This window comes from Martes martes (genome assembly GCF_963455335.1).
Source record: "Martes martes genome assembly, chromosome: 8".
In the NCBI taxonomy this organism is placed as follows: Eukaryota; Metazoa; Chordata; class Mammalia; order Carnivora; family Mustelidae; genus Martes; species Martes martes.
In genome coordinates this window covers 78,220,704-78,232,874 of record NC_137895.1, presented here as the reverse complement: position 1 = coordinate 78,232,874, position 12,171 = coordinate 78,220,704, and the positions used below count along the sequence as shown (strand labels likewise).

At 37.3% G+C, this 12,171-nt stretch overlaps 1 protein-coding gene across 2 annotated transcripts in view; it reads left to right on the top strand.

Annotated features, from left to right (window-relative positions):
- The window catches only part of GXYLT1 (glucoside xylosyltransferase 1), a gene marked incomplete at its 5' end in the record, with an annotated part of 59,911 nt that overhangs the window by 20,227 nt on the left and 27,513 nt on the right, over positions 1 to 12,171 (top strand). For both annotated transcript variants that reach the window (XM_080810456.1, XM_080810457.1), the window contains 3 exons: positions 1,576 to 1,747; positions 4,427 to 4,552; positions 10,231 to 10,482. In XM_080810456.1, the coding sequence (XP_080666582.1) occupies positions 1,576 to 1,747; positions 4,427 to 4,552; positions 10,231 to 10,482 (550 nt within the window). The remainder of the gene's footprint in view (positions 1 to 1,575; positions 1,748 to 4,426; positions 4,553 to 10,230; positions 10,483 to 12,171) is intronic.

Sequence of the window (12,171 nt, the reverse complement as noted above, 5' to 3'; positions counted from 1 at the left end):
AATGGCTAAAATTAACAAGTCAAGAAATGACAGATGCTTGCAAGGATGCGGAGAGAGGGGAACCCTCCTATACTGCTGGTGGGAGTGCAAGCTGGTACAACCACTCTGGAAAACAGTGTGGAGGTTCCTCAAAAAACTGAAAATAGAGCTACCCTATGACCCAGCGATTGCACTACTGGGTATATATCCTAAAGATACAAACGTGGTGCTCCGAAGGGGCATGTGCACCCGAATGCTTATAGCAGCAATGTCCACAATAGCCAAACTATGGAAAGAACCTAGATGTCCATCAACAGATGAATGGATAAAGAAGAGGTGGTATATATACACAATGGAATACTATGCAGCCATCAAAAGAAATGAAATCTTGCCATTTGCGATGACGTGGATGGAACTAGAGCGTATTATGCTGAGCGAAATAAGTCAATTGGAGAAAGACAACTATCATATGATCTCCCTGATATGAGGAAGTGGAGATGCAGTGTGGGGGGTTTGGGGGGGTAGGAAAAGAAAAAATGAAAGAAGATGGGATTGGGAGGGAGACAAACCATAAAAGACTCAATCTCAAAAAACAGACTGAGGGTTGCTGGGGGGAGGAGGGACGGGAGAGGGTGGTGGGGATATGGACATTGGGGAGGGTATGTGCTATGATGAGTGCTGTGAAATGTGTAAACCTGGTGATTCACAGACCTGTACCCCTGGGGATAAAAATACATTATATGTTTATTAAAAAACAAATTAATTAATTAAAAAAAAAAAGGAAGTAGGGTCTGACATAGTCTACGCCAATAACTTGGGTTTAGGGAATCTTTCCTTCTAAAATGCCGTACTGGTGTTTAAATACATTTTAGACCACCTCAGAAATTTTTACCTCTCATTGATTACTTGGTGAATGGAACTGAATGTTTATCGGTGAAAAAATTCATGTGAAAGAAACTTCTTCCTATAATTAGTATGAATGAAGATTGGGTATAATACTGAAATATTTATGGATGAATTTGTATCTGGGTTTGCTTCAAAATGATACGTTGGTTAGTGAAGGGGATGTGAAGAGGGATTTTAGATGAAATAAGAATACCTTTGAATGGATGATCATAGCAGTTAGGAGAGGGGTCAACGGGGATTTATTCTATTCTCTCTACTTCAGTATGTTTTTGAGATTTTTTTTTTAAATAAAAAAGCTAAAACGTAATTGAATAGAAGGCCTTCAGCCTGTGATGTTCCCTTTGTCATTTGGGGGGTTCCTTGAGAGAATTAAGCTCTAATGCATCTAGTCTGAGTAATGAATTAACTTTTCTCCTGTGTAGAATGGTGTTACTTATGTGCTATTCTTGGGAGAATTGAGACAGTAGTAGCTCTTTTTGTGGTTCCTAGTGAGGAACATTGGCTGAGAAAGACTGGTTGAGGATGCAGAAATATATAATTGTTCAACATTGTACTGTTGTGTAATTTGATATTTCTTTGCTTTTTAAGTATAAATTTTTAACTTCAGTTTTTGAACATGGTCAAAAACATGTTGTTAACATGTTACCCTATACTAAAAGTGTTGGAAAATGTGGTTTTCTTTTCTATTAGGTATGGTCTGAATGTGCAGCCCATTCAGAGAATGCACCTTGCTGTGGTTGCCTGTGGTGAAAGACTGGAAGAAACTGTAACCATGTTGAAGTCAGCTATCATTTTCAGCATCAGACCTCTTCAGTTCCATATTTTTGCTGAAGATCAACTACATGATAGTTTTAAAGGCATAGTGAGTATTTAAGACTTTGTTAAGACTCTAGAGATGAATATTTAATTGTATACTGTCACAGAATGTTGTTTTATTCCTTCATTGAACAAAAATATTTACTCAGTACCTACCTGCCCTCCTAGAGTTGGGCTCCCATTGGCTCTAAGAGTCCAGATCTAGGTATAACAGGAAGGTTTGTTTTCAAAAAGAAGTACGTGTTTTAAAGTCCTTTGCCAAGCACGGAGGTATTATTTCATTGGCTGTAGATCTAGGATGATTTGACTGAAAGTCCTATGACTTAATTTTATTCCCATCGTTGGCTTGGGAGTGCCTCAAACAAAGTGTGCACAAAGATTTTAATTCTGTTTTCAGGGGTGGGAGCTCTTGATTGACAATGTGGAAGGAAGTGGCTTTTTGTTTTGATAAGAAAGTTCATTATTTTGGTTTTGTATTAGTTACAATCAGTTTGGCTATATTGGCAGAAAACCCAAACTAACAGTGGCTTAAACAAGATAGAAATTTATTTCTCTCTCTTATAAGAGTAAGCAGTCTGTGATATATGGTAGCTCTCTGTCTTCAGGGACACTGGCTTCTGTCTTATGGCTGAGCCATTTTAACATAAGACTTCTCCTTCATGCTCCAAGGGGTCTACTCACTCTTCAAGGGAGAAAGGAGTGAAGAAGGCCAATCCCTTCCTACCCTCTGTAAATATTTTCCAGAAGTTGCATATGACAGTCTTGCCAGTATCCCATTGGTCTAAACTTAGTTGTGTAACCATACTGTTACAGCTGTTTGTGATGGTTAAAAATATTCTCTTTAATCAGGATAGCCGTGTAGCCTCCTAAAGAATAAAAAAAATTTTACTGTGCAAGAAGAGTACAATAGATAGATATGGGGGAAGAACATTTAAGAAAAAGAAAAATCACCTGAAATCTCACTACCTTGTGTTCTGAGACAGTAGTAAAGGTAATAATAGTGATTATCCCCCTCCCCACTATCTCAGTTTATCTCTCTGTGTACACTAAATTAAATTTCAAACTGATTTGGTTTTTATGTTTGGTCTAAATATGAAGAAAAACATTTATTCGATGTTTTCTAAAGTTAAAGTAGTTCAAAATAGTGAATGAAAAATACTACTTGTGACCTCAAGTCTTTTAGTTTCCTAACAAAACCTTTGAGTCCAAGGGGTATTAAACTTTACTTAAATATATCTAGTGTCTGTATTTTTCTTTTTTTAAGATTTTATTTATTTATTTGACAGAGAGAGAGAGAGATCACAAGTAGGCAGAGAGGCAGGCACAGAGAGGGGGAAGCAGGCTCCCCGCTGAGCAGAGATCCTGATGCGGGGCTTGATCCCAGGACCCTGGGATCATGACCTGAGCTGAAGGCAGAGGCTTAACCCCCTGAGCCACTGAGGCACCCCTAGTGTCTGTAGTTTTTAAAAAATATTTTTAAGTAATCTCTACACCAACATGGGACTCAAACTTAAACCCTGAGATCAAGAGTTGCATGCTCTACCAACTAAGCCAGCCAGGTGCCTCTGGCGTCTGTATTTTTGATAGGTGCTTTTGTGAGCTTGATCTCTTTGGATTGTTTTCTAAAATATTAACTGAGGAATTACTCTTGTCTTAACAGTTCAGAGAACAACAACAGATTGCTATGGAACTGTGGAAACTTTTGGCAGTGTAATAAAAAAATGAAATTATTGTTTCATCTTATACACAGCCTCAGTGTTTTGTTCAAATCTGGCTGAGTGATTACTTGTGTAATATATACTGTATTTTTTAAAAAAAATTATTTAATTGGGTGCCTGGGTGGCTCAGTGGGTTAAAGCCTCTGCCTTCGGCTCAGGTCATGATCTCAGGGTCCTGGGATTGAGCCCCGCATCGGGCTCTCTGCTCGCCAGGGAGCCTGCTTCCTCCTGTCTCTCTCTCTCTCTCTGCCTGTCTCTCTGCCTACTTGTGATCTCTGTCTGTCAAATTAAAAAAAAAAAAAAAAACTTAAAAAAAATTATTATTTGCGTGGGGATGGGGCAGAGAGAGAATGCTCAAGCAGACTTCCCACTGAATGTAGAATGTGTCGAGGGAATATCCATCCACATTAAAAATACACAGATAGACAAATATTTTCTAACCAGTTTCATATTGGTCTGATTTTAAGTGTAGACATTTTCTAGTATACACACTCTGGTAATAAAATTAGTGCTTAGTTTTTTTGAGTTTAATTTATTCAAGTATTGATAGGATTTATGTATCAGATAAAGATGAGGTAGATGAACAGTGTGCAAGGCTTTCAGCTTTGTGATTTTGTGGTGGTTAACTTTCATTGTGCCTCTGATCTTTATGGTGGAGTCTTCCTAGACTATTACTATATTAAATTAAGTTATTTTAAATTAATTGATTAAATTATTTTAAATTTATACTGAATTATTTATATGAATTATATGGTCTTATAAAATTAATTAAATTATATATTACTATATATTAATTATATATAATTAATTATATATTACTATATATAAAATTTGAATGAAAACAAATGGTGGGAAAGAAGAATCTGACTTACTCTTACCTGTGTATAGCATAACATCTAATGTCTTTAATTTTTAGCTTTTTAAAATAATCTATTGGTTTATAATTTTACAGTGAAACTTGAAAATGAAATAATCTAAACTAAGGTGGTGTTTTTTTTTTTTTTTAGCTTGATAGCTGGTCATTTCTGCAGACATTTAATTATTCATTATACCCAATAACTTTTCCAAGTGAGAATGCAGTGGAGTGGAAAAAGCTTTTCAAGCCATGTGCTTCCCAGAGATTATTCTTGCCAGTAAGTTTTTCCTCTAGTGATTTTTTTTCTTTTTCTAATTTTTCTTTTACATACATGAGTTAATGAAGAGTTGCATATTAATGAGTTAAATAAACATATACATGTAGATTTTCCCTTTGAACATTAGGGAAAAAACTTTCGATAGAACAAATAAAAGCTGCAAAGAAAACATCTGTTAAAAATGAAAAATGTAAGTAATTTCTGTGGAAATACTATTTCTTACGTTTTAACTTATTCAGATGCTGTAAACTGTTTTACTTCTAAGAAGGAATTGAGGTTATCAGATGTTGCTGGAGCCAGGCCTCTCACCAGCAGAAATTCAGGGGCAATATCACCTTCTCATTGCTCACTGCATTTGGAATTTGGGAAGTGAAGTAGATTGTAACATTAAATAGTTGTTTCTGTCTTATATCAAGCCACGTTACCCTTTCCAGGTTATATTTTATTTTAACACAGACTCAAATTTAAAGCATGTGAACTCTAAGGGGAATGAGAACGATTTATTCAGTGGAGCTGTTCTTTGGTAGTGTTCTCTGGTGATAAACCCTGATCTTTTTTTTTTTTTTTTAAATATTTTATTTATTTGACAAAGAGCGCACAAACGGGGAGCTGCCCGCAGAGAGGGAGAAGCAGGCTCCCCACTGAGCAGGGAGCCTGATGCAGAGCTTGATCCCAGGACCCTGGAATGATGACCTGAACCAAAGGCAGATGCTTAACCAACTCAGCCACCCAGGCGCCCCAGATTATTATTATTATTTTTTAACTAAAAATATTCAGAAGCAAGGTTATTTCTTCATTTTGAGTTGATTTCATCTACATCTATAGTAGTTGAAATAATGAATTTAAGAAGCTCACAAGTTTGTAGAAAGTATATAAATTATAGGGGAAGAAACTTTAGCTCCTTATTATTCTTAAGGGAACAAAGCAATTCTTAGCGTATTAAGATATAATTTACTGGGGTGCCTGGGTGGCTCAGTGGATTAAAGCCTCTGCCTTCGGCTCGGGTCGTGATCCCAGGGTCCTGGGATTGAGCCCCGCATCGGGCTCTCTGCTCTGCGGGGAGCCTGCTTCCTCCTCTCTCTCTCTCTGCCTGCCTCTCTGCCTACTTGTGATCTGTATCTGTCAAATAAATAAATAAAATCTTAAAAAAAAAAGATATAATTTACTGAATCCAGGTCATCAATAAGATTTAAAGTTATAATTTTGATCACTGAGTTTGCCTAACTGGTAACTTTGTTTCCATGCATAAAAAATTTGGATCCTAGGATCTTTCTCAGTCTCTGTTTCCATTGTAAGAGGCACACAAATAAGGGATTAGGATAGGAAAAAAAAAAAAAGGCCCAAAAAGTTTTAGATATTTCATGTAGACTTTGTAAGTTTAAAACACACAAAAATTTTTTTTTCACCAGAGATAAATTATTCAGCCATTTATTGAATTTCTAGTAAGTGTCACACCTGCGATTTTCGCATCGGTTTGAGAAGGGATTTGAGGCTGCTGTGCATATTGTAACAAGATGTAGCTCTTCCCTCAATAGTTTACAGTCTAGTCAAAAAGCAAAGCTGTATATAATAACCGCCTCTCCCCATATAAATGTGCCAAAAGTACTATGACCAAATGCGAAACAGGGTGGTTTGGTGTTTCTTGGACTGACAGTCTCTAATGCAGTAAGCAAATCATGTATTCTCTCTCAGAGTCTCAGTTTCCATGTTTATAAAATGAAAAGATTGGACCAAAAATATCCAAGTTTACTGCAAACTCTAAGAAACCATAACTCAGGATTCCAAAGTTCATGCTGGAATTCTAGCTTTAGAATTTGTTCAGACTTTCTACAGACTTTCTGTTTCTGAGTCTTGATTTCCTTATTTTATTTTATTATTTTTTTAAATTAACATATAATGTATTATTTGCCCCAGGGGTACAGGTCTGTAAATCATCAGGCTTATATACTTCACAGCACTTACATAGCGCGTACCCTCCCCAATGTCCATAACCCAGCACTGTCCCTACCCCTCAGCAATCCTCAGTTTGTTTCCGGAGATTAAGAGTCTCCTATGGTTTGTGTCCCTCCCAATCCCATCTTGTCTCCTTTTTTCCCTTCCTACCCCCCACCAACCCCCTGCCCTGCCTCTCAAATTCCTTATATCAGGGAGATCATATGATAATTATCTTTCTCTGATTGACTTATTTTGCTCAGCATAATACCCTCTAGTTCCATCCATGTCCCTGCAAATGGCAAGATTTCATTTCTTTTGATGGCTGCATAGTATTCCATTGTGTATATATACCACATCTTCTTTATCCATTCATCTGTTGATGGACATCTAGGTTCTTTCCATAGTTTGGCTATTGTGGACATTGCTGCTATAAACATTCGGGTGCACGTCCCCCTTCAGATCACTACATTTATATCTTTAGGATAAATAACCAGTAGTGTGATTGCTGGATCGTAGGGTAGCTCTATTTTCAGTTTTTTGAGGAACCTCCACACTGTTTTCTAGAGTGGCTGTACCAGCTTGCATTCCCACCAACAGTGTAGGAGGGTTCCCCTTTCTCCGGATCCTCGCCAGCATCTGTCATTTCCTGACTTGTTAATTTTAGCCATTCTGACTGCTGTGAGGTGGTGTCTCTTTGTGGTTTTGGTTTGTATACCCTGATGCCAAGTGATGTCGAGCACTTTTTCATGTGTCTATTGGCCACCTGGATGTCCTCTTTGCAGAAATGTCTGTTTATGTCTTCTGCACATTTCTTTTAAAAAAAATTTTTTTTTTCAAATTTATTTATTTGTTAGAGAGAGAGCGAGCGAGCGAGCACAGGCAGACAGAGTGGCAGGCAGAGGCAGAGGGAGAGGGAGAAGCAGGTTCCCCGCCGAGCAAGGAGCCCGATGTGGGACTCGATCCCAGGACGCTGGGATCATGACCTGAGCCGAAGGCAGCCGCTTAACCAACTGAGCCACCCAGGCGTCCCTTCTGCACATTTCTTGATTGGATTATTTGTTCTGTGGGTGTTGAGTTTGATAAGTTCTTTTTTTTTTTTTTTTTAAAGATTTTATTTATTTATTTGACAGACAGATCACAAGTAGGCAGAGAGGCAGGCAGAGAGAGAAGGGAGGAAGCAGGCTCCCCGCTGACGCTGGGCTCGATCCAGGACCCTGGGATCATGACCAGAGCCGAAGGCAGAGGCTTTAACCCACTGAGCCACCCAGGCACCCCGAGTTTGATAAGTTCTTTATAAATTTTGGATACTAGCACTTTATCTGATATGTTATTTGTGAATATCTTCTCCCATTCTGTCAGTTGTCTTTTGGTTTTGTTGATTGTTTGCTGTGCAAAAGCTTTTGATCTGGATGAAGTCCCAATAGTTCATTTTTGCCCTTGCTTCCCTTGCCTTTGGTGATGTTTCTAGGAGGAAGTTGCTGTGCCTGAGGTCGAAGAGGTTGCTGTAAAACAAAATTTTTATGTTGAGTCACTGTAGTATCACATTTAATAAATTGCCTTATTTTCTGCCGAGAATCTGTACTGAAGTTCTGGTATATAGGAATGAATGGAACAGATGGGTTTCTTGTTTTCATAGAGCTTATTGTCTGATGTGGGAGGCAGGGATTAAACAAATACAATATGATGTTCAATAAACAAATGTCTTACTGAAAAAATAATACATGGTGACAGAAGCCTAAGGTTACAACCATTTCTCTTTGATTTTGTTCTGCATTATTAACAAGTTTAATTGTTGATGTTGTGATATGAAATTTTCCAGATCATTTAGTGATATAATCTGGTTAAATTCCTAAACGGAATTTGAAACTCTAAACAAAAATACTTGAAACCTGTCAAATTGTCCTCTATTTCACTGTTAGTTCTGCGTCTTTTTAACTAGATTTGAGTAAATTGGTGCTTTATTTTTCTTTTTCCTTTTTTTTTTTTTTTAAAGATTTTATTTATTCACTTGACAGAGATCACAAGTGACAGAGATCACAGAGAGTCAGGCAGAGAGAGAGGAAGGGAAGCAGGCTCCCTGCCGAGCAGAGAGCCCGATGTGGGGCTCGATCCCAGGATCCCGGGATCATGACCTGAGCTGAAGGCAGAGGCCTTAACCCACTGAGCCACCCAGGCACCCCGGTGCTTTATTTTTCTAAGTGATAGTTTTTTTTTTACTGAGTTTCTCTTCTTTGAAATAGCTTGATGAAAACAACTAATGTAAGCTTTACCAACTCCTTCTTCCTCCAAAAGGGACCATAGAAAAAAATGCTGATGTGGCTATTACTTAATGTCTGACCTTATGTCTGATCTCCAGTTGGCAGTGGTTCCTAACAGTTAACAGTGTTTTCCAAGTCTGCTAACAATATAGTAATCTGTAAACACACATTGTTTCATGGTACAGAAACAACATGTTGCTAAAAAAACAATTCCCCTTACTCTTCTGCCCCCAAAAGAGAGACAGACATACAGACATATACATACGTACCCTTTCACTGGGGTCTTTGAACAAGTGAATCTTCCCTATTTAGGCTCTGCAGTCAAACCACATTTTTCCCCCAGTTTGATGTTAAATCAGCTGATGGGGGGAATGGGGTGATTGCAGATTTATAGCTACTCATTAAGGTGGTGGCTTAACCTTAGCAGAAGGAGGAGGCAGTAATTTTGGAAAGGAGAACAAGGAGCAAATGCTTCTCTTTATATTCTTAACTGAAGAGATTTAGTTTAATCTAATAATTGAGTTCTACTGATATGCTGATACATGCAGTAAATTTAAATTTGCAGGAGTTGGATTCTAAATTTTGTGGGTAAGACAAAAATAAAAAGTTTTCCTTAAAAATCCCTGTAGAAGACACATTGAGCATCTGTCAGAAGGTAATAATGTCGCCAGTCCTTATCTCAAAACACATCTTGTCCTCACCCTTGCTAAGTATGTGCACATTTACTTTGATTTGTTGGGAGACAGTAAGTAAGAAAATAAAACAGCATGGATTCCCGAGCTGGGTGGTCTGGATTCCAGTTTTGGCTCTGTCATTTACTAGTTAAGACCAAATGACACAAAGGTGCCAGTCATTAGTGTATGGGCCAAGGGAACAAATTCAGAAGATCTTCATTTATATTGGTTTATTTCTGTATTTAATTTAGGAAATTAAGATTCAGGATATAGGGACGCCTGGGTGGCTCAGTTGGTTAAGCAGCTGCCTTCGGCTCAGGTCATGATCCCGGCGTCCTGGGATCGAGTCCCACATCGGGCTCCTTGCTCCGCAGGGAGCCTGCTTCTCCCTCTGCCTCTGCCTACCACTCTGTCTGCCTGTGCTCGCTCGCTCTCTCTCTAACAAATAAATAAATTAAAAAAAAGATTCAGGATATAAATTCAGCTAAGTTAATGTTATTTCCCATTATAAGAAACATTCTATCCCCGATCTTTGAGAATATTGCTTTTATTTTATTTATTTTTCTAATTGTTATTATTTAGTTTTTTGTCCTGATTTGTTTTTATAGCTTTTGTTCTCTGAAAGTTCATATAAAGATTAGCATTATATCTCTATATATACTATTATAAAAAATGACAGATTTAGGAAAGATTACTTTAAAAAATTAATGTAAATTAGCTTATCTCATAGGTATTTTATAATTAAAGCCTCTTATGTTTTATATTAAATAAATAGAATTATAATTAATGTTTCAAATCTCTCTTCTAATAGTTAATCCTGAAAGAAGTTGACTCACTATTGTACGTCGACACTGATATCCTTTTTTTACGGCCTGTTGATGATATTTGGTCTTTATTGAAGAAATTTAATTCTACGCAAATTGCTGCAATGGCGCCAGAACATGAAGAGCCTCGGATAGGATGGTATAATCGCTTTGCCAGACATCCGTATTATGGAAAAACTGGAGTAAACTCTGGAGTTATGTTGATGAACATGACTAGAATGAGAAGAAAGTATTTCAAGGTAAGTCACTGATATAGGTAGGTGATTAACAGTTCTCTACTTTCCTTCCACAAATTGTTTGGTTTCCAGTTTAGTTTTGTTTTATTAAGAACTCAATGAAACTACTCAGAATTTCCCACTTATTTAGAATAATTGGAAAAAAGTATGTTCTTAGTATTCTGTTTATTGGAGCATTATGGCAGATCAAGCCAGATGTCCTGACAATGAAGTAAAATAACAGTGTATTAAATGTAGCAAATGTCATCTTTTTAGATTGATATTCTAGGTCATAGTTGTCATTTTGTAGTTGTGCAACTGTAGAACATCTTGGGGTGACACATAGATGTGAAGAGCAAAAGACTCTGGGTCCTGTTGGCCAGGTTTAAGACTCTAGGACTTTGAGTAAGTTTTGAACATCTCTGGTGTTTAGTTATCTCGTATATGAGATGAGGATGGTAGATAACATCACTTACATCATAGAACTTTTATAAGGATTGAATTAGAACAGTGACTAACACATTGTAAATGTGAGCTGTTTGGGGCTATTAAAAAAAAAAAAATTCTTGAGGCACCTGGGTGGCCCAGTTGGTTAAGTGTCTGCCTTCAGCTTAGGTCATGATCTCAGAGTCTTGGGATCCAGCCCTGTGTTGGGCTCCCTGCTCAGAGGGAAGCCTGCTTCTCCCTTTCTCTCTGCCCCTCCCTCCTGCTGTGTGCTCTCTCCTTTTCTCCCTCTCTCAAATAAATAAAATCTTTAAAAAAAAAAAAAATTCTTGCATGTTTTTTATCTCTCAAACTGTGGGGCCAGTGGAAGAATCAGGCTATCTAGATTCTCTGTGCATTCTGAACATAGGAGTATGTTGTATGGCTTACCAATTTTATGTTGATGAGTTTTATGTCGTTGTAGTTTGTGGGCGCTGGAGTCAAACTGTCTTTATGTTTAACTTTGTCACCTGTGCATTTATTTAACCAATAGCCAGTTAACTTTTAAATGTCAGTTCTCTCAACTGAAAAATAGATGATAAATGGACTTGGGTAGGTTATCAGTTTAAAGGAGATCCTTTTAAAATACTTAGCACATCTCTTCAACAAATGGTGCTGGGAAAGCTGGACCACTTTCTCACACTATACACAAAAATAATCTCAAAATACACTTGATCTTAGCCAAAAGGCCGAGAAGCGATAAAAATAATCTCAAAATAGATTAAAGATCTAAATGGGAGACCTGAAACCATAAAAATCATAGAAGAGAGTACAGGTAGAAATTTTTGACATCAGCCATAGCAACATTTTTCTAGATAAGTCTCTTGAGGCAACAAAGACAAAAGCAAAAATAAAATAAACTATTGGGACTACATCAAAATAAAAACCTGCACGGCAAAGGAAAATCATCAAAACTAAAAGACAACCTACTGAATGTGAGAAGATATTTGCAAATGATGTATATAATAGTATCCAAAATATATAAAGAGCTTACAACACCCAAAAAGCAAATAATTCAAACAAAAAATGGGCTGAAGACATGAACAGAATAGTATTCCAAAGAAGACATCCAGATTGCAAACAGACACAGGAAAAGATGTTTAACATCACTCATTATCAGGGAAATGCAAATCAAAACTATAAAAATATGATTTCATACCTGTCAGAATGGCTAAAATAAAAAAACCACAAGAAACAAGTGTTGGTGAGGATTTGGAGAAAAAGGAACCC